This window comes from Palaemon carinicauda, chromosome 19 (genome assembly GCF_036898095.1).
Source record: "Palaemon carinicauda isolate YSFRI2023 chromosome 19, ASM3689809v2, whole genome shotgun sequence".
NCBI classification, from domain to species: domain Eukaryota; kingdom Metazoa; phylum Arthropoda; class Malacostraca; order Decapoda; family Palaemonidae; genus Palaemon; species Palaemon carinicauda.
The window spans coordinates 38,626,085-38,649,664 of record NC_090743.1 but is presented as its reverse complement, the minus strand read 5'-3'; the positions used below and the strand labels follow the sequence as shown (position 1 = coordinate 38,649,664).

Genomic DNA, 23,580 nt, shown 5'->3' with positions numbered 1-23,580 from the left:
GATACTTAACATTAAAAAACTTAGGCAAAGTATGACAAAGGAGCAAAATGTTATATCTCCTTTCTAAGAAAATTACACAAGAAAACACCACTAGTTCCAAGGAGAATGAGTCTTAACCCCTCTAATTGCTCTCTAATAGAAGTGATTAAAAAATATATCTCTCTGACTCCTAATCTTATTACCTTATATACGAAAGTCTCACCTGAATCAGGGCCAACAAAAACTTCAGATAAAGTAAATAAAATCAAACTTATTTCCAATAAAAATTCTTTCACATGAGACAAATTACCAGCACATATCATTATAAAAATCCCACAATGTTACAATTAAAATGTAACCCTTATAATACCCCAGCGATTATTTTCTTTAATAAAATCATGCAGCCAAAATCTGTGATGCATATATACAATGATATTTTAATTATAAAATAAATTTTTGAATATACTTACCCGGTGAATATATAATAGCTGCTACTCAGCGGCTCGACAGAAAACACACTCAAAAACTCGCGAGCGATCGCTATGAAGGTTGCGGGTGTGACCACCAGCGCCAACTATCGGCCAGATACCACTCTTGCATGTAAACAAACCCTTCAATTCTTCTCGTCCCGCTGCGTCTCTATTGGGGAGGAAGGGAGGGCCTTTAATTTATATATTCACCGGGTAAGTATATTCAAAAATTTATTTTATAATTAAAATATCATTTTTAAATATTTAACTTAGCCGGTGAATATATAATAGCTGATTCACACCCAAGGCGGTGGGTAGAGACCAGAGTTAATTAAGTTTACAGCATATAAGCTAAGAGTTTTTGACAGTTATCAATATAACAAAACCAAAATATATAGGTACCTGGTAAGGAAGTTGACTTAGACGATTACTCTGCCTTGTAAGTCTGTCTTCCTCACGAAGCCCAGCGATCCTCTTAGGATGCTGAAAGACTCCCAGGAGCTGAAGTATAAAGGGTTGCAACCCATACTAACAGGACCTCATCAAACCCCTAAACTGGGCGCTCTCAAGAAATGACTTTGACCACCCGCCAAATCAACAAGGATGCGAAAGGCTTCTTAGCCTTCCGTACATCCCAAAAAACATTTCAAGAGACAGATTAAAAAGGATATTGGAATTAGGGTAATGTAGTGGTAGAACCCTTACCCACTACTGCACTCGCTGCAACGAATGGACCCAGTGTGTAGCAGTCCTCGTAAAGAGTCTGGACATCTTTTAAGTAAAATGACGCGAACACTGACTTGCTTCTCCAAAAAGTCGCGTCCATAATACTTTGCAGAGATTTAATTTGCTTGAAGGCCACGGAGGCTGCTATAGTTCTAACTTCGTGCGTCTTAACCTTAAGCAACCATCGGTCTTTCTCATTCAAGTGAGAATGAGCTTCTCGTATTAAAAAATCTGATAAATATGACAAAGCATTCTTTGACATAGGCAATGATGGTTTCTCAACTGAGCACCATAATGCCTCAGATTTACCTCGTAATGACTTAGTACAAGCAAAATAGAACTTAAGAGCTCTAACAGGACATAATACTCTTTCCAGTTCGTTGCCTACGATCTCTGATAAGCAAGGAATATCAAAAGATTTAGGCCAAGGACGAGAAGGTAGTTCATTTTTTGGCCAGGAAACCAAGTTGAAGTGAACAAGTGGCTTTTTCTGTAGAAAAAACCGATGTTCTTACTGAAGGCATGAAGTTCACTGACCCTTTTAGCCGAAGCCAAGCACACTAGGAAAAGTGTCTTGAGGGTGAGATCCTTCAGGGAGGCTGAATGTAATGGCTCAAACCTGTCTGACATGAGGAACCTTATGACCACGTCTAAGTTCCATCCAGGAGTTGCCAAACGACGTTCCTTAGAGGTCTCGAAAGACTTAAGGAGATCTTGGAGATCTTTATTGTTGGAAAGATCTAAGCCTCTATGTCGAAAGACCAAAGCCAACATGCTCCTGTAGCCCTTAATCGTGGGAGCTGAAAGGGAGCGAACCTTTCTCAGATGTAAAAGAAAATCTGCGATTTGGGCTACAGAGGTACTGGACGAGGACACAGATGCTGACTTGCACCAGTCTCAAAAGACTTCCCACTTCGACTGGTATACTCTAATGGTAGAAGCTCTCCTCGCTCTTGCAATCGCACTGGCTGCCTCCTTCGAAAAGCCTCGATATCTTGAGAGTCTTTCGATAGACTGAAGGAAGTCAGACGAAGAGCGGGGGAGGCTTTGATGGACATTCTTTACGTGGGGCTGACGTAACAGATCTACCCTTAGAGGAAGACTTCTTGGAAAGTCTACCAGCCATTGAAGTACCTCGGTGAACCACTCTCTCGCGGGCCAGAGGGTAGCAACCAACGTCAACCTTGTCCCTTCGTGAGAGGCGAACTTCTGCAGTACCTTGTTGACTATCTTGAATGGTGGGAATGCATATAAGTCCAGAAGAGACCAATCCAGTAGAAACGCGTTTATGTGGATTGCTTCTGTATCTAGGACTGGAGAGCAATAGATTGGTAACCTTTTGGTCAACGAGGAGGCAAAGAGGTCTATGGTGGGTTGACCCCAAGTCGCCCAAAGACTCTTGCCCACGTCCTTGTGGAGGGTCCATTCCGTGTGTATCACCTGACCCCTCCGACTGAGACAGTCTGCCAAGACGTTCAAGTCCCCCTGGATGAATCTCGTCAACAGGGAGATGCCTCGATTTCTTGACCATAAGAGAAGGTCCCTTGCGATCTCGAGCAGCATGAAGGAGTGTGTGCCTCCTTGCTTGGAGATGTACGCCAAAGCTGTGGTGTTGTCTGAGTTGACCTCTACCACTTAGTTTCGAAGAAGCTTTCGAATATCATCAAGGCCAAGTGGACTGCTAATAGCTCCTTGCCGTTGATGTGCATGCTCTTCTGACTTGAGGTCCACAGACCCGAGCATTCCCGACCGTCCAGGGTCGCACCCCAACCCAAATCCGACGCGTCTGAGAACAACACGTGGTTTGGGTTCTTGACTGCTAGGGATAGTCCCTCTCTCAGACTGATATTGCCGTCCCACCATTTCAGGCATACCTTTACTGGTTCGGAGACTGGGAATGATACCGTCTCTAACGTCTTGTCCTAGTTCCAGTGAGAGGCTAGATGGAACCGGAGAGGCAGAAGGTGTAGTCTCCCTAGTGAGACAAACTGCTCCAGGGATGAGAGAGTCCCTACGAGACTGTTCCAACTCCTGACTGAACAAACGTTTTCTTTTCAGCATTAGTTGGACTTCGAGCAGGGCTTGTTCTATTCGGTGGCAGACGGAAAAGCCCGAAAAAAAACTGGACTGCGAATCTCCATCCCCAAATATAGAATAATCTGGGATGGGATCAGTTGGGACTTTTAGGTTGACCAAAAGTCCCAACTCCCTGACCAGACTCAACGTCCAATGTAGATCCTGCAGACAGCGAAGACTGGACGATGCTCTGAGAAGCCAGTCGTCCAAGTACAGGGAGGCTCGGATCCCCGATAGATGGAGGGATTTTGCCACATTCCTCATGAGCCCCGTAAACCCGAGAGGAGCAGGACTGAGGCCAAAGCACAGGGCTCGTTGGTACCCCACATTCCTGTAAACAAACTTCAGAAACGGTTGGGAATCCGGGTGTATAGGAATGTGGAAGTATGCCTCCTGAATGTCGAGAGAGACCATCCAGTCGCCTTTCATAAATGCTGTCAAGACAGCCTGGTAGACTTCATCGTGAAGTTTGACTTGACAATGAACACATTGAGCGCACTTGCCTCTTACGTACTCCTGCAGTGAACATGGCTGCCAGAGAGAACGTGGCTGTCAGATCATAGGAGCCATCCCTGAAAGCCTTGTTTATGCATGACATAATTGTACAGCAAAACTTCAAACGCTCGAAAATAGCTCTGAAGTCGACCATAAAATCTTGGAGCGTCTCATGGCCAGGCGCCAGGGAGAGTCTATGAGGTTTGAGAAGTCTATCTGGGCAGAGGCAGGAACTCCCAAGCCGAGAACTTCTCTCGTGTCATATCAGACTCTCGCTCTATAAGCCAGCTTAAAAGTAGGGAAAGCAAAGGCTGTCTCCCCCAAACTCCTCCTGGTGATAAACCAGTCGCCTAGCAAACGTAAAGCTCTCTTAGAAGAGCGAGAGAGCACTAGCTTATGAAACAACGGCTTCGAAGTAGCTAGGCCTAGTGTAAGCTCTGACGTTTAGGCGAACGAGGAGCAGCAGTTACAAAAAGATCCGGACAAAGATCCTTAAAAATCAGTAAGATTTATTTAAAGTCCATAGAGGGCTAAGCAGCTTTAGGCTCCTCTCCGTCTGACAGAGTCCTCAAGGGAATATCAGTAGGAGGGGGAACAGCAACTTCCTCATCTGAAGGAACCTTGTCCGACAATAGCCGAGTCTCAAGCAAGGGAGAGACCTACCGTGGTGGCAATGCTTTACAAGCAGAGTCCACACGCACTGGTGCATTAGTAGCGGACCAGGACGCAACGTCATGTAACTGCTTGACAGTCTGTGAACTGTCAACAACAACAGGTGCGTGAGGACGCACAGCGTCCACTCGAGACTGCTTTGACCGCCTAGTCTGAGCAGTCAAAACAACTCTAGAATGCGGAGGTTGACGCTCAGCGTCAAAACAAGTCAACTCCGATGGTTGGCGAACGTCCTGAACGTCAACAGGAGCATCAGCAAGTGGCCAAACGTCCAAATGCGGCTGAAAATCCACACAAGACCGCATCGAGTGTGGTTCTAAACAACCTGACTGACGTGACTTAGCTACGCCAACGTCAACAGGACGCACAAAGGAACGTTTGGGTGGCTGAAGGCCAGGATCTCGATGAGATAAACGGCTAGGCTCAACGGACTTATCGGCAGAATAGTCTTCCATAAGGGAGGCAAGCTTATTCTGCATGTCTTGCCGTACAACCCATTTAGGATCAACGGGAATGGATGCGGTAAGAGACGAGGGTAACGTCTGTGACTGCAAAACCTTGCCTACAAAAAGACTCTCGGAGTCTGTGTTACGCTTTTGTTTAGGCGGCGAGCAGTCTTCTGATGACTGCATAGGGTTAGAGCTGTCCTAATAGTTAAAACCAGGACGCTGGACCTGTCCTGAAAGGACTGACTTTCGCTTAAAGGGCCTCGAAACCTTGTTCCACGGTTTCTTATGCGAAAAGCCTTCGGATGACGAGGAGAAAATCGTCTCTCTCGCCTTATGGTAGGGGTGATCTTGGTGAGATACGCCTGATACCATAGAGGGAACGTCTGTTCGCTGATCAAGGCCTCTCGAACCCATAAGTCGTACGACATTACTTCTCCCCTGGGCTTGGGAGCTTGCAAGAGGTCCCGGACTAGGCGAACGACAGGCACGAACAGACGAACCCTCGGTCGCAACACTGATAACACTTTGCGCAATATCACTTTATCACTACGATTTTCTGTTTTGCACTTATTTCACTGAAATCGAATTTTTTAACAATTCACATTAGGAATGAATAAAACTGATTTCTACCTGAAGCACGCAATTCTACCCTCATCAAAAGGTTATAATTGCGAAATCAGTCGTATAATGTAAGCACATTAATACCAGCAAAAAAACAGTAAACATATTTTAAGATAAAAAGATCAGTGGCTGGGGAAGAGACTAAACACTAGTTCATTCAAAAACTACGTTTTCAATCTCTCACCGTACAGTGCCTTGGGACGAGAATAAAAAACTAAAAAAGTTTTATCCTTTCTCCCCGTACAGAGAAGAGGGACGAGAGTAACTCGAGAACAACGTTACTCGCTTGGGACGAGATAAAGATCGGAACGTTCTCTCTCCTCTCTCTCCCACCGTCTCTATCTCTCTCTCTCTCTCTCTCTCTCTCTCTCTCTCTCTCTCTCTCTCTCTCTCTCTCTTGATTTCGCACCGAAGAGAAGAGCCCACTTACGTTTCGTCAAAAAACAGGTTATTTGACCAAAGGAAAAAACTGAAAGGTTTTTCAATTAAAAAGTTCCTTTAAAATAGAATTTAAAACATTTAAGCTTTGAAAGAAGAATGAACAAAACGTCAGAATCGATTTACTCTTTCTGCAAAGTGAAACCGTGATACTCTCTCTCTCTATCGTAATGATAGAGCGCAAACTGCGTAGCATGAATAAACTAAACGTTAGTTCATCTTTGAAACAGTACGAAGACTATTCAAAGAAAATCTTTCATAAAATATCTACTAAAAAATATTCATTTAATAAGTTTTAAATCATTAGCTCTGTAAACGTTATTTACGATTGAAAGGGCTCAACGTTGTTTAACTTCGGTTTCCAAGTTAGGACCGCCTACTCTCAGGAAAGGTCGCATATAAACAAATCATTAAAATTTATCTTGATGTTTATTATAAATGGAAAGCTAATCGAAGAGGCCTAATAAAGGCGGGTGAGATATAAAATATATAGAGGAAAATCTATAATTAATTTATAACGTGATAAGATAATTGCTAAAAGCCTAAACACACTTCCGTACTAAGGGAAGGGTCGGCCATTTAAAAGTCAAGGAAAGTCCAAAAAACAATCCAAAGTCATCAAAAATTAAATCTATCCAAAAACGAGTTCAAGATTTAAGTTGAAGATAAAACACCTGTACTGCGAAAGCTCAAACCAAAATGAAGTACTTCCAATTATGTTGAGAAAAATGTTATTTTCATTAGTAAAATAAATTTTTGAATATACTTACCCGGCGATCATATAGCTGTCAGCTCTGCTGCCCGACAGAAAAACCTAAGGACAAAATACGCCAGCGATCGCTATACAGGTGGGGGTGTACATCAACAGCGCCATCTGTCGAGCAGGTACTCAAGTACTCCATGTCAACACAGAACCAATTTTCTCCTCGGCCCACTGGGTCTCTATTGGGGAGGAAGGGTGGGTCCTTTAATTTATGATCACCGGGTAAGTATATTCAAAAATTTATTTTACTAATGAAAATAACATTTTTCAATATTAAACTTACCCGGCAATCATATAGCTGATTCACACCCAGGGGGGTGGGTAGAGACCAGCATATATGTTAACATTAAGAGCTAAGTATTTTGTATTTCATTTTAGCAGTTATTCAAAATAACAAACATAAAATTAATAAGTAACTGGTAAGGAAGTCGACTTGAACAATTACTCTGCCTTTTTAAGTACGTCTTCCTTACTGAGCCTGGCGATCCTCATAGGATGCTGAGCGACTCCTAGGAGCTGAAGTATGAAGGGTTGCAACCCATACTAAAGGACCTCATCACAACCTCTAATCTAGGCGCTTCTCAAGAAAGAATTTGACCACCCGCCAAATCAACCAGGATGCGAAAGGCTTCTTAGCCTTCCGGACAATCCAAAAAACAACAATAAAAAACATTTCAAGAGAAAGATTAAAAAGGTTATGGGATTAGGGGAATGTAGTGGTTGAGCCCTCACCCACTACTGCACTCGCTGCTACGAATGGTCCCAGGGTGTAGCAGTTCTCGTAAAGAGACTGGACATCTTTAAGGTAAAATGATGCGAACACTGACTTGCTTCTCCAATAGGTTGCATCCATTACACTCTGCAGAGATCTGTTTTGTTTGAAGGCCACTGAAGTTGCGACAGCTCTAACTTCATGTGTCCTTACCTTCAGCAAAGCATGGTCCTCCTCATTCAGATGGGAATGAGCTTCTCGAATCAAAAGTCTGATATAATAAGAAACTGCATTCTTCGACATAGGTAAAGAAGGTTTCTTAATGGCGCACCATAAAGCTTCTGACTGTCCACGTAATGGTTTAGTACGTCTCAAATAGTACTTAAGAGCTCTTACAGGGCATAGTACTCTTTCTTGTTCATTTCCAACCAAATTAGCAAGGCTTGGAATATCGAACGATTTGGGCCAAGGACGAGAGGGAAGTTCGTTTTTGGCTAAAAAACCAAGCTGTAAGGAACATGTAGCCGTTTCAGATGTAAATCCAATGTTCCTGCTGAAGGCGTGTATCTCACTGACTCTTTTAGCTGTTGCTAAGCAGACGAGGAAAAGAGTCTTCAAAGTAAGATCTTTAAAAGAGGCTGATTGAAGTGGTTCGAACCTTGCTGACATAAGGAATCTTAGTACCACGTCTAAGTTCCAACCTGGTGTGGCCAACCGACGCTCCTTCGAGGTCTCAAAAGACTTAAGGAGGTCCTGTAGATCTTTGTTGTTGGAAAGATCTAAGCCTCTGTGACGGAAGACTGCTGCCAACATGCTTCTGTAACCCTTGATCGTGGGAGCTGAAAGGGATCTTTCCTTCCTTAGGTATAAAAGGAAGTCAGCTATCTGAGTTACAGAGGTACTGGTTGAGGATACTGATTTCGACTTGCACCAGCTTCGGAAGACTTCCCACTTCGACTGGTAGACTTTGAGAGTGGATGTCCTCCTTGCTCTAGCAATCGCTCTGGCTGCCTCCTTCGAAAAGCCTCTAGCTCTCGAGAGTCTTTCGATAGTCTGAAGGCAGTCAGACGAAGAGCGTGGAGGCTTGGGTGTACCTTCTTTACATGCGGCTGACGCAGAAGGTCCACTCTTAGAGGAAGTGTTCTGGGAACGTCTACTAGCCATTGCAGTACCTCGGTGAACCATTCTCTCGCGGGCCAGAGGGGAGCAACCAACGTCAACCTTGTCCCTTCGTGAGAGGCGAACTTCTGCAGTACTCTGTTGACAATCTTGAACGGGGGGAACGCATAAAGGTCTAGATGGGACCAATCCAGAAGAAAGGCATCTATGTGAACTGCTGCTGGGTCCGGAATCGGTGAGCAATAAATTGGGAGCCTCTTGGTCATCGAGGTTGCGAACAGATCTATGGTAGGCTGACCCCACAAGGCCCATAGTCTGTTGCATACATTCTTGTGAAGGGTCCACTCTGTTGGGATGATTTGACCCTTCCGGCTGAGGCGGTCTGCCATGACATTCATGTCGCCTTGAATGAACCTCGTTACTAGGGATATGTTTCGATCTCTTGACCAGGTGAGGAGGTCCCTTGCGATCTCGTACAACGTCATCGAATGAGTCCCTCCTTGCTTGGAGATGTACGCCAAGGCTGTGGTGTTGTCGGAGTTCACCTCCACCACCTTGCCTAGAAGGAGGGACTTGAAGCTTCTCAAGGCCAGATGAACTGCCAGTAGCTCCTTGCAGTTGATGTGCAACGTTCTTTGATCCGTATTCCACGTGCCCGAGCATTCCCGACCGTCCAATGTCGCACCCCAGCCCGTGTCCGATGCGTCCGAGAAGAGAAGGTGGTCGGGGGTCTGAACAGCCAGTGGCAGACCCTCCCTGAGGAGAATGTTGTTCTTCCACCAAGTCAGTGAAGACTTCATCTTCTCGGAAATAGGAACCGAGACCGCTTCTAGCGTCTTGTCCTTTCTCCAGTGAACAGCTAGGTGAAATTGAAGGGGTCGGAGGTGGAGTCTCCCTAACGCGATGAACTGGTCCAGTGATGAAAGCGTCCCTATCAGACTCATCCACTGTCTGACTGAACATCGGTCCTTCTTCAGCATGTTCTGGATGCATTCTTGGGCTTGACTGATTCTGGGGGCCGACGGAAAAGCCCGAAAAGCTTGACTCTGAATCTCCATTCCTAGGTATACTATAGTTTGGGATGGGACGAGTTGGGACTTTTCCATATTGACCAGGAGACCCAATTCCTTGGTCAGATCCAGAGTCCACTTTAGATTCTCCAGACAGCGACGACTTGACGCAGCTCTTAAAAGCCAGTCGTCCAAATAGAGGGAGGCTCTGATGTCTGCTAAATGCAGGAATTTGGCAATATTCCTCATCAGTTTGGTAAAAACAAGAGGTGCCGTGCTTAGGCCAAAGCACAGGGCTTGGAACTGGTATACAACCTTCCCGAAAACGAACCTTAGAAAAGGTTGGGAATCTGGGTGGATGGGGACGTGAAAGTAAGCGTCCTTCAGGTCTAACGAGACCATCCAGTCTTCCTTCCTGACCGATGCTAGAACCGACTTTGTCGTCTCCATGGTGAACGTCTGCTTTGTGACAAAGACATTCAGAGCACTGACGTCTAGCACCGGTCTCCACCCTCCTGTCTTCTTCGCCACTAAGAAGAGACGGTTGTAGAAGCCCGGGGATTGATGGTCCCGGACTATGACTACCGCTCCCTTTTGTAGTAAGAGAGACACCTCTTGCTGTAAAGCTAGTCTCTTGTCCTCCTCTCTGTACCTGGGAGAGAGGTCGATGGGAGTTGTTGCTAGAGGGGGCTTGCGCAAGAATGGAATCCTGTACCCCTCTCTGAGTAACTTCACAGACTGTGCGTCTGCGCCCCTGTTCTCCCAGGCCTGCCAGTAGTTCTTGAGCCTGGCTCCCACTGCTGTCTGAAGAAGGTGGCAGTCAGACTCTGCCTCTAGAGGACTTGGAACCCTTCTTCTTGCTCCCACGTTGACTTTCGGCACGAGCACCTCCTCTGCTGGAGGCTCTGCCACGAAAGGGCGGAATGAACCTTGACGCTGGAGTGTCCATCCTAGGTCTAGGCACGGAGGGCAAAGGGGTGGCTTTGCGTGCGGATGACGCCACCAGGTCATGAGTGTCTTTCTGGATCAAGGAGGTGGCAATCTCCTTGATCAACTCTTCAGGGAAGAGACACTTCGAGAGCGGAGCAAACATAAGTTCCGACTTTTGACATGGGGTGACTCCAGCTGACAAGAAGGAGCAAAGGTGATCCCGCTTCTTGAGGACCCCGGACACGAAAGAAGCCGCAAGCTCACTAGAACCATCCCGTATGGCTTTGTCCATGCAGGACATAATGAGCATGGAAGTTTCCTTGTCAGAAGGGGAGGTCTTCCTGCTCAACGCTCCCAAACACCAGTCCAAGAAGTTAAAGACTTCGAATGCACGGAAAACTCCTTTCATAAGATGGTCCATATCCGAAGGAGTCCAGCAAATCTTGGAGCGTCTCATAGCCAGCCTGCGGGGAGAGTCTACCAGACTTGAGAAGTCGCCCTGGGCAGAGGCAGGAACTCCCAAGCCGAGAACTTCTCCCGTGGCATACCAGACGCTAGATCTGGAAGCAAGCTTGGCCGGGGGAAACATGAAGGTTGTCTTCCCAAGTTGCTTTTTGGACTGCAACCACTCTCCCAGTACCCTTAAAGCTCTCTTGGACGAGCGAGCGAGTACGAGCTTCGTAAAGGCAGGTGCTGCTGACTGCATGCCTAAAGCGAACTCAGAGGGAGGCGAGCGTGGTGCTGCAGACACAAACTGATCCGGATATAAATCCTTGAACAGCGCAAGCACTTTCCTAAAGTCTAAGGAGGGAGGCGTGGTCTTGGGTTCGTCGATGTCCGAGTGTTGGTCGTCAAGATGTGCAGCTTCGTCATCATCAGAGAGTCCATCGTCTGAATGTTGAGGAGGAAGCGGCAAAGGAGTAGGTAAAAGCTGGACGGCTGAGTCCGGCAGCACGGGTGCATGCGTGGCTGCACTGGACCCAACGTCATGGAACTGTTGGTCAGTCTGAGAACTGGCAACAACCATAGCTGAGTGGGGACGCAAAGCGTCTACTCCTGACTGTGGTCGGATAGCGGAGACCACCGTGGGTTGCGGAGGCTGACGCACCACGTCAAAACACGGCAACTGAACTCCACCCTCCTGTTGTTGTGGTAGCACACGAACGTCAACGGAGGGTTCCGTGCGTCGGTGAACGTCAACATGCGTCTGGCAGGGTCGACTGCGCATGGGTGGTGGAGCTCTCACAGCTGGAGTGTGGGAGCAGGCAGCCTCAGCGTCTGCTGGGCGCACAACCGTGGTTGGTTGTAGGCTAACGGGTGCAGCGTCAACCTTCTCCGCACGATACTCCTGCATAAAGGAAGCTAACTGAGTCTGCATAGACTGTAGCAAAGACCACTTAGGGTCTACAGCAGCTGGTGCGGCAACAGACGGAGTTAATGCCTGTTGCGGTACCACTTTGCCTCTCTTAGGAGGCGTGCAGTCGTCGGAGGACTGCAGCGAGTCCGAACTGACCCAGTGGCTACACCTGGGCCGTTGGACTTGCTCGGAAGGGACCTTGCGTTTAAGAGGCCGTGAGACCTTGGTCCATCGTTTCTGGCGAGAAACCTCTTCCGCAGACGAGGAATGAACGGGCTCACTCGTCTTCTTGTGGGTGGGACGATCTAGGCAAGATACGTCCGAAACCACGGAGGGAACGTCTGTCCGCTGATTAAAGCCTGTCGAACCCTTTGGTCGTACGACATTGCTTCTCCCCTGGGCTTGGGAGCTTGCAAGAGGTCCCGGACTGGGAGGACGACAGGCACGAACAGACGCACCCTCATGCGTAACACTGACACTTCTCACTGCACTAACACTCACTTCACTTCCCACTGCACTTTTACCTTTCAACTCCCTGACGTCAGCCATGAGTTGATTGCAGTCATTCGCCAATGACTCGACTCTCTCACCCAGAGCCTGGATGGCACGCATCATATCTGCCATCGAAGGTTGATGAGAGCTAGCAGGGGGGTCGGGAGCAACCACTACAGGGGAAGGAATAGGTTGAGGGGCATGGGGAGAGGAAAAATCAACAGAGCGAGACGAACTCCTCCTGACTCTATCCCTCTCTAGCCTACGTGCATATTTCAGGAATTCTTGAAAATCGAATTCCGAAAGCCCAACGCATTCCTCACATCGATCTTCCAATTGACAGGCTTTACCCCTACAATTGGAACAAACGGTGTGCGGATCGATAGAGGCCTTCGGAAGACGCCTTGAACAGTCCCTAGCGCTACACTTCCTGTACTTGGGGACTTGAGAAGGGTCAGACATCTTGAATTAGTCAAAGGGGGAATTCAAAATCTATCCAAGCCGTCAACAAATAATCCAAAATTCAACAAAAGAATGCAAGGAAGTATTGAAGATAACCTCTGCACAGCGAAAGCTAATAACCAGAAATGAATACTTCACCAAATAACGTGAAAATCAATCCAGAAAGTAACAGCGTATTTAGTAGGTCTTGCCAGTGGCACGACAGAGAGAAAATTGGTTCTGTGTTGACATGGAGTACTTGAGTACCTGCTCGACAGATGGCGCTGTTGATGTACACCCCCACCTGTATAGCGATCGCTGGCGTATTTTGTCCTTAGGTTTTTCTGTCGGGCAGCAGAGCTGACAGCTATATGATCGCCGGGTAAGTTTAATATTGAAAACTCCAGGTTCTACAGCGAGTAATGATACGTCTTGTCGTCAACGTCGACAGAGAAGAATTGAAGGGTTTGTTTACATGCAAGAGTGGTATCTGGCCGATAGTTGGCGCTGGTGGTCACACCCGCAACCTTCATAGCGATCGCTCGCGAGTTTTTGAGTGTGTTTTCTGTCGAGCCGCTGAGTAGCAGCTATTATATATTCACCGGCTAAGTTAAATATTTAAAATTTGTATTTTTTTATAGTCTAATAATCAATAAAATACCTCAGCTTGTAACATAAAGGTTCACAAACAAAATAACTTCTGAAATGTTCAGTTATACTTGAAACATAATTTACTTCACACAGAGAACAGATAAAATCAAAATCGGTGGAGCCAATTAATATGAGCAAACTATTAATTAAAAGACCAGTGATACCTACCAATTGCTTGTGCAGCGTAACAAGCAGCCTGCTCATTCCGCATTCCAACATATTTTATTCCAGCTTGTTGTGCTACAACTGCAACCTCCACAACAGGAATTCCAACAATCTGTGACAACAAAAATCTTATAAATTTTAACTCTATATACAAAACTAACTTGACAAAACATAATAATGCAGACAAGTACTTTCTAAGCCTTCTAAATAGGTTCACACATCAACTACGATGCTGATGCTATTATATGTAATTTTTAGATTGAAAATTATTGCACAGACCTAACTAAAAGTATTGTCAAATACATCTGTTAATTCCTCATAAAAATGTATCTCATGCAAATCATTAAGTCAGGTAACTACACCCATAAAGAATACAGTACAGTACTCAAGCGCTAAAAAAACTTCAAATGCTAACACAAAATTACACAGAAAATAAAAATAAAACAAAATACTGTACTTGGAAGATTAATATTCAGGAATATGCTTACTCAAAATAATGAAACAAATCACTAGAAAGTGGAAAAGAGGGTGAGTTTATGAGAAAAGTCTTGAAAATGACAATAACTTCTAAAATTTCTATACCCTCATTATTCTTATGGGCATAAATGACATTACTGTATCTATATGATGAAATCTGGTCCCCCTCAGTTGTTAAAACATTTACACATTACTAAATGCCATATTAACAAGACAACTCCTAATATGGTGTTACGATATTGCTTGAATAAGAATACCAACATGAGATTTAACCTGTCATAAGTGCTACAGTGATCTCTTCTCCTTCTCATAAGGTGTATCAATTGCAAATTAAAGTGAGAATATCAAGACTAAAGTAGACTATAAAAATGATGATTAGTAGCTTTATGAGCAGCAGATAGAAAATGTGTACACTCCTTTACTGTACTGTACAGTATACCAAAGTGGAATAGAGTATTGGGCATTTATTTCTGATGAATAATTTACACAACTGAAATGAAATATTTGGAAGTAATTTGTATTTTTCTTAGCAATACAAACCTGGAGCTCTTTACTGAGGAGTGTCAGTGAAAGCTGAAACCAGGCGATAAACTTTTTGTTAGGGTGTAGCTACCCACGACTAGTTAATGGAGAGGGGGAGTGGGGTAGGTTAACCCTCGCGCTCACACCAGCACTAGCAACTAACCATCACTTTTGTAATTGCAGCAGAACTTTCAGTGGGTTGGTGCTGGCGGGTCAGTCTGTGTAAAGAGCTCCAAGTTTGTATTGCCTGGTAAAATACAAATTACTTCCAAATATGTTATTTTTATAATAAAATAAATTTTTGAATATACTTACCCGGTGATTATATAAGCTGCAACTCTGTTGCTCGACAGAAAACTCTACGTAAAAAATCCGCCAGCGATCGCTATGCAGGTAGGGGGTGTACTTCAACAGCGCCATCTGTCGTGCAGGTACTCAGTACTCAATGTAAACACAGAACTCAATTTTCTCCTCGGTCCACTGGGTCTCTATTGGGGAGGAAGGGAGGGTCCTTTAATATATAATCACCGGGTAAGTATATTCAAAAATTTATTTTATTATAAAAATAACATTTTTCAATATTAAACTTAGCCGGTGATTATATAAGCTGAATCACACCCAGGGGGGTGGGTAGAGACCAGCAATAATTGTTTACATTATTATGAGCTAAGGATTTTTTATTTCATTTTAGCAGTTATTCAAAATAACAAACATAAAATAAATAAGTACCTGGTAAGGAAGTCGACTTAAACAATTACTCTGCCTTTTTAAGTACGTCTTCCTTACGGAGCCTCGCGATCCTCTTAGGATGCTGAGCGACCCCTAGGAGCTGAAGTATCAAGGGTTGCAACCCATACAACAGGACCTCATCAAAACCTCTAATCTAGGCGCTTCTCAGGAAATGACTTTGACCACCCGCCAAATCAAGTAGGATGCGAAAGGCTTCTTAGCCTTCCGGACAACCCAAAAACAATAATAAAACATTTCAAGAGAAAGATTAAAAAGGTTATGGAATTAGGGAATTGTAGTGGTTGAGCCCTCACCCACTACTGCACTCGTTGCTACGAATGGTCCCAGAGTGTAGCAGTTCTCGTAAAGAGACTGGACATTCTTAAGATAAAAAAGACGCGAACACTGACTTGCTTTTCCAATAGGTTGCGTCGATTATACTTTGCAGAGATCTATTTTGTTTAAAGGCCACGGAAGTTGCGACAGCTCTAACTTCGTGTGTCCTTACCTTCAGCAAAGCTTGGTCTTCCTCATTCAGATGGGAATGAGCTTCTCGTATTAACAGTCTGATAAAATAGGATAAAGCATTCTTTGACATAGGCAAAGATGGTTTCTTAACTGAACACCATAAAGCTTCAGACGGGCCTCGTAAAGGTTTAGTTCGTTTTAAATAGAACTTAAGAGCTCTTACAGGGCATAAGACTTTCTAGTTCATTTCCAACCATACGATAAGTTTGGAATATCGAACGATATTGGCCAAGGCCGAGAAGGCAGCTCGTTTTTGGCTAGAAAACCAAGTTGTAGAACATGTAGCCGTTTCGGATGAGAATCCGATGTTCTTGCTGAAGGCATGAATCTCACTGACTCTTTTAGCTGTGGCTAAGCATACCAGGAAAGGAGTCTTTAAGGTGAGATCTTTCAGGGAGGCTGATTGTAGCGGTTCGAACCTGTCTGACATAAGGAATCTTAGTACCACGTCTAAATTCCAACCAGGTGTAACCAAACGACGCTCCTTCGTGGTCTCAAAAGACTTAAGGAGGTCCTGTAGATCTTTATTGTTGGAAAGATCTAAGCCTCTGTGACGGAAGACTGATGCCAACATGCTTCTGTAACCCTTGATAGTGGGAGCTGAAAGAGATCGTTCTTTCCTCAGATATAAGAGGAAGTCAGCTATTTGAGTTACAGAGGTACTGGTCGAGGAAACGGATACTGACTTGCACCAGTTTCGGAAGATTTCCCACTTCGATTGGTAGACTCTAAGGGTGGATGTTCTCCTTGCTCTAGCAATCGCTCTGGCTGCCTCCTTCGAAAAGCCTCTAGCTCTCGAGAGTCTTTCGATAGTCTGAAGGCAGTCAGACGAAGAGCGTGGAGGCCTTGGTGTACCTTCTTTACGTGTGGCTGACGTAGAAGGTCCACCCTTAGGGGAAGTGTTCTGGGAACGTCTACTAGCCATCGAAGTACCTCGGTGAACCATTCTCTCGCGGGCCAGAGGGAAGCAACTAGCGTCAACCTTGTCCCTTCGTGAGAGGCGAACTTCTGCTGTACCTTGTTGACAATCTTGAACGAAGGGAATGCATATAGATCTAGATGTGACCAATCTAGGAGAAAGGCATCTATATGAACTGCTACTGGGTCCGGGATTGGTGAGCAAAATATTGGGAGCCTCTTGGTCATCGAGGTTGCGAAGAGATCTATGGTTGGCTGGCCTCAGGTGGCCCAAAGTCTCTTGCATACATCCTTGTGGAGGGTCCATTCTGTTGGAATTATTTGTCCCTTCCGACTGAGACAATCTGCCATGACATTCAAGTTGCCTTGGATGAACCTCGTTACTAGTGATATGTCTAGACCTTTTGACCAGGTGAGGAGGTCCCTTGCGATCTCGTACAACGTCAGAGAGTAGGTCCCTCCTTGCTTGGAGATGTACGCCAAAGCCGTGGTGTTGTCCGAGTTCACCTCCACCACTTTGCCTTGAAGGAGAGACCTGAAGCTTTTCCAGGCCAGACGTACTGCCAGTAGCTCCTTGCAGTTGAAATGCATTGTCCTTTGACTCGAGTTCCATAATCCCGAGCATTCCCGACCGTCTAATGTTGCACCTCAGCCTACGTCCGATGCGTCCGAGAAGAGAACGTGGTTGGGAGTCTGAACAGTCAGGGGAAGACCCTCTCTTAGGTTGATATAGTCCTTTCACCAAGTCAGACAAGACTTTATCTTTTCGGAAACCGGGATCGAGACCGCTTCTAGCGTCTTGTCCTTTTCCAGTGAAAAGCTAGATGGTATAGAAGAGGACGGAGGTGTAGTCTTCCTAGTGACACAAATTGATCCACGGATGACAGCGTCCCTACCAGACTCATCCACAGCCTGACTGAGCAGCGTTCCTTCTTCAGCATCTTCTGGATGGATAGCAGGGCTGGGGGCTGATCGTCTTGTTCAGCAACGTCCTCATCAGAGGGTTCCTCATCCGAAACTGATGAGGAAACAGCAACGGAGTGGGCAACGTCTGACTCGCTGAATCCCGTCGCACTGGTGGATGCGTGACGGAGCCGGACGCAATATCATGGAACTGCTGCACAGTCTGTGAACTGTCAACAACCATGGGTGCGCGAGGAAGTACAGCGTCAACCCGAAACTGTCTAGACCGTCTGGGTTGTGCAGTCAACACCCTACCGGGTTGCTGAGGTTGACGCACTGCGTCACAACAAGTCACCTCTGCTGGTTGTTGAACGTCCTGAACGTCAACAACCACCTCCGAGCGTCGCTTAACGTCAACGTGCGGCTGGCAACCCACACTGGGTCGCATCGGTGGAGGAACCACCTCAACTGGCAGACGCGAGTAGGTTACCTCAGCGTCAACAGGGCGCACAACCGACCGGTTGGAAGGTTGTTGGCCAGAAGGAGGAACCACCTCAACTGGCAGACGCGAGTAGGTTACCTCAGCGTCAACAGGGCGCACAACCGACCGGTTGGAAGGTTGTTGGCCAGAAGGTTCTTCTCCGCATTTAAGTCCTCTATCAAGGACGCAAGCTTGGACTGCATGTCTTGCAGCAAAGCCCATTTAGGGTCTACGGGAGCAGGTGTGGCAACAGACGGGGTTAGCGACTGAGGCGGAACCGTTTACCATCCCTGAAAGCCTTGTTATGTGTGACATAATAGTACAGCAAAACTTCAAAGGCTCGACAAAAGCTGAGAAGTTGACCTGTAAACAACTTGGAGCGTCTCCTGGCTAGGCGCCAGGGAGAGTCTACCAGAATTGAGAAGTCTATCTGGGCAGAGGCATGAACTCCCAAGCCGAGAACTTCTCTCGTGTCATATCAGACTCTCGCTCTATAAACCAGTTTAAAAGAAGGGAAATCAAAGGCTGTATCCCCCAAACTCCTCCTGGTGAAAAAACCAGTCGCCTAGCCAACGTAACGCTCTCTAGGAGAGCGAGAGAGCACTAGCTTAAAAACAACGGCTTCGAAGTAGCTAGGCCTAGTGTAAGTTCTGACGTTTAGGCGAACGAGGAGCAGCAGTTACAAGATCCGGACGAAGATCCTTAAAAAAAATCATCATGATTTAATTAAAGTCCATAGGAGGCTAAGCAGCTTAAGGCTCCTCTCCATCTGACAGAGTCCTCAAGGGAATATCAGTAGGAGGGAGAACAGCAACTTCCTCATCTACAGGAACCTTGTCCGATAAAAGCTGAGTCTCTCACTGGTGCATTAGTAGCGGACCAGAACGCAACGTCATGTAACTGCTTGACAGTCTGTGAACTGTCAACAACTGAACTGTCAACCACAACAGGTGCGTAAGGACGGACAGCGTCCACTCGAGACTGCTTTGACTGTCTAGACTGAGCAGTCAAAACAACTCTAGAATGCGGAGGTTGACGCACCGCGTCAAAACCAAACAACTTAGACTGTTGTTGTACCTCGCGAACGTCAACGGAAGGTTCCGTGCGTCGCTGAACGTCAACATGCGGCTGGCAGGGTACACTGGAACGCATGGGTGGCGGGACTCTCTCAGCTGGAGTGCGGCAGAAGGTCGCCTCAGCGTCCACAGGACGCACAACCGTGGTTGGTTGTAGGCTAGAGGTTGGTGCAGTGTCAACCTTCTCCGCACGAAAGTCCTGCATCAATGACGTTAACTGAGACTGCATGGTCTGCAGCAAAGACCACTTAGGGTCTACAGGAGCAGGTGCGGCAACAGACGGTGTGACTGCCTGATGCGGTACCGCTTTGCCTCTCTTAGGAGGTGAGCAGTCGTCGGAAGACTGCAGCTAGTCCGAACTGACCCAGTGGCTACAACTGGGCCGTTGGACTTGCGCGGAAGGGACCGACTTGCGCTTAATAAGCCGCGAGACCTTGGTCCATGGTTTCTTACGAGAAACCTCTTCCGCAGACGAGGAATAAATGGGCTCTCTCATCTTTGTGTGGGTGGGGCGATCTTGGGTAGATACGCCCGAAACCACGGAGGGAAACGTCTGTTCGTTGATCAAGGCCTCTCGAACCCATAAGTCGTTCGACATTACTTCTCCCCTGGGCTTGGGAGCTTGCAAGAGGTCCCGGACTAGGTGAACGACAGGCACGAACAGACGAACCCTCGGACGCAACACTGTAACACTTTGCGCATATCACTTTATCGATTTTCTGTTTTGCACTTATTTCACTGAAATCGAAACTTTTACTGATTTCTACCTGAAACACGCAATTCTACCCTTCATTAAAAGGTAGTAATTGCGAAATCAGACGTATAATGCAGCTCATTAATACCAGCAAAAAACAGAAAACATATATTAAGATAAAAAATTCAGTGGCTGGGAAAGAGACTAAACACTAGTTCATATAACTACGTTTTCAATCTCTCACCGCACATAGCCCTGGGGACGAGAATAAAAACCTAAAAACGTTTTACCTTCCTCCCCGTACAGAGACTAGGGACGAGAGTAACACGAGAACAACGTTACCCGCTTGAACGGAACGTTTTCTCTCCTCTCTCTCCCTCCGTCTCTATCTCTCTCTCTCTTTCTCTCTTGATTTCGCACCTAAGAGAAGAGCCCAATTATATATCGTCAAAAAAACATGTTATTTGACTAAAGGAAAAAACTGAAAGGTTTTCCAAATAAAAAGTTCCTTTAAATTAGAATTTAAAACATTTAAGCTAAGAAAGAATGAACAAAACGTCAGAATCGATTTACTCTTACTGCAAAGTGAAACCGTGATACAGTACACTCTCTCTCTATCGTAACGATAGAGCGCATGTTGAACGTCCTGAACGTCAACAACTGCGTAGCCTAAAAAACTAAACGTTAGTTCATCTTTGAAAACAGTACGAAGACTATCAAAGAAATTCTTTCATAAAACATTACATTTAAAAAGTTTTAAATTCTTTAAAGGCTAAATACGATATAACGGGCTCAACGTTGATTAACTTCGGTTCCAAGTTAGGACCGCCTACTATCAGGAAAGGTCGCATATAAACAAAACATTAAAATTTATTTTTATATGTTTATAATAAATGGAAAGTTAATCGAAGAGGCCTAATAAAGGCGGAGAGATATAAAATATATAGATCTATAACGTGATAAGAAAAATTACTAAAAACCTAAACACACTTCCGTCTAAGGGAAGGGTCGGCCATTTAAAAGTGAAAGAAAGTCCATACTCTCTTTGTCACCATAATTAAATCTATCCAAAACGAGTTCAAGTTTTGAGATGAAGATAAAACACCTGCATAGCGAAAGCTCAAAACTAGAATAGTGTACTTCACCAAATAGTTGTGAAAACAAATCCAGTTAGTAACAGCGAATTAGTAGGTCTTGCCGGTAGCCCGACAGAGAGAAAATTGAGTTCTGTGTTTACATTGAGTACTGAGTACCTGCACGACAGATGGCGCTGTTGAAGTACACCCCCTACCTGCATAGCGATCGCTGGCGGATTTTTTACGTAGAGTTTTCTGTCGAGCAACAGAGTTGCAGCTTATATAATCACCGGCTAAGTTTAATATTGAAAATTGTCATTTGTTCCTGTGCAAAATACAAACCTTCTGCTCTTTACTGAGGGCTCACCTTTAGGTGGGAGAAAGTCCAAACCAACTGGCTGGCAACTGTCCCGGGAAGGCCTCTGTATAATGATACCTTGAGGGATCCTGCACCACGTTATCATCGCTAGATAACGGCCTGGGCAATCACTGCTGGAGAATAAGGAATTAATCTGTCGGAACATACATCGTAGCTATTCGGGCAGTGACCTCCACTAATGTATATTTCTTCTCGCCTCCCCCTGACAGGAATACGGGGACATAACACATATATACATGCATATGAGGTTGTCCAAAGAGCGTGAAACTCACCCACAGAAGAACGAGGTCAGCTGTGCAGGGTTCCCCGAATGCTGCACCCCAAGAGGGGAAGATGAAGTAGGAAGTGGCCAGGCACTGCCACATTCACCCTAAACTTACTTCGAGGGTAACCTCCACCCTCGAACCTCTGATACTTGTCCCATAAGGGAGCTGAGGTGTTTAGATCACATTATGAGCAACCACCACCGGCTGGACCTATTGAGAATGTGTCTAGACTCCTGTGGGTTATGTCTTGCAGAAGTATTACTCCCCTGACATCATGGGCACGGGGACGTCTACCTGTCGTAGAGGTGTCTGAGGCTCGTGCCCTTTCTATTACTCGTCTGATCCAAAAGGAGATCGAGTTCTTTGTGATTCTCCCCTTGGTCTTCCCCACGCTGACGAACAGCTAGATGATCTGGGGTCGAGCTCTTCTCATCCTTATGAAATATAACCTCATCATCCTTACAGGGCATAGTAACAGTCTATAAGTATCGTCTGTTATCTATAGGAGACTGCCAATCCGAAAGGCCCCGAATCTTGGCTTCGCTAAAGACGGATTTTGGGTTAGCAACAAACTCGGGCGACACTGAGAGTGACTTGCTACACATCCCCCTGGATGGGTAATGTCATATGGAAGACTTTGTAGCTCGCTGACTCTCCCTGGAGAGGTAAGAGCCAAAAGAAAACGGTCTTTAAGGTCAAGTCTTTTTCTAAGGCTTGACACAGAGGCTCATAGGGGGCTACTTTCCTTAAACGTAAGACCCTGACAAGTTCCAAGGAGGTGGTCTAACTTTTGACTGAGGGCAGGAACGGTCGAAGCTCCGTATGAGGAGTGACAATTCCGTCAAGGAGGAAATATTAACTCAATTCAGTTCAAAGACAATGTTCAAGGCTGAACGGAAGCCTTTCCCCACCGACACTGAGTTTTCCCCCCCTGGGGAACAGTAAAAACAGGAATACAGGCACTGAGTGGAGAGATATCCCATCCACAACCTCCATCACAAAAGACGGACCAATTCGCCTGATACACTACACACGACGACTCCCGGAGGTATCTTGCCATGCGCCTAGCAACCGGCTTCAAAAGCCTCTCTTGTGAGTAATTGCTGGATAGCCTTCAGATGTGAAGACAACAATGACATCGCTTGGTGGAAAAATCTTCACATGAGGTTGTCTGAGTAGCTCGGGAAGTGGAGAGAGCTCTCTCGGTACCTCTATGAGCAGATGTAGAAGGTTCGGAAACCATTCGGCATGCTGCCATAGCAGAGCTAAGAGGGTCAATGCAGATCTACAATCCCCTACCCTGTTCAATAACCTCCTTACTAGGCAGGAAGAAGGGAACGCAGGGACGTCCATTTTGTTCCACAGGTGTTGAAAAGCATCCTACAAGAACACTTATGGTATCGGTACGGTGAGAAGTACACCGATAGTTCCGGTTTAGGGACGTCGTGGACAGGTCGATTGCCCATTCAGAGCCAACTTACTGACTACTCGTGCTCAGATTGTTCGCCAGCACATTCTTCTTCCGCGGGATGAAGAGTGCTGTTAAGGCTACCAAATTCCCTTCCGTCCACCCGAGGATTTATCCAGTTAGCAGGCATAGGTGCTGTGACAAGGTCTCTCCTTGTTTGTTTAAGTGGGACACTACTGTAGTGTTAATGCTCATCAGCACTACATAATGCCCTCAAAGGAGATAATGGAAGTACTTGAGCATCAGGCAGACTGTCCTTATTTCCCAAAGATTATGTGGCACCACTTTTCGGATTCGGACTAAAGTCTGGATGCCGTCAGGTGTAACAGATGACACCCCCCCCCCCTTCTTTTAATGCGTCTATGAGGACCAACAAATCTAGGGGAGGAGAGAGATCTACTCCTCTGAGGAGATTGGTGTCTAGCACCCGCCAACTCGGGTCTCTCTTCTGTTCAGGTCCCACTGATACTAGGGTACTTAAGGACAGTATGTGGAGC

At 45.9% G+C, this 23,580-nt stretch overlaps 1 protein-coding gene across 4 annotated transcripts in view; it reads right to left on the bottom strand.

Annotated features, from left to right (window-relative positions):
* Hacl (2-hydroxyacyl-CoA lyase) overlaps positions 1-23,580 on the bottom strand; it is a 320,106-nt gene that overhangs the window by 37,667 nt on the left and 258,859 nt on the right. For all 4 annotated transcript variants that reach the window (XM_068393478.1, XM_068393479.1, XM_068393480.1 and 1 more), the window contains one exon: positions 13,570-13,678. In XM_068393478.1, the coding sequence (XP_068249579.1) occupies positions 13,570-13,678 (109 nt within the window). The remainder of the gene's footprint in view (positions 1-13,569; positions 13,679-23,580) is intronic.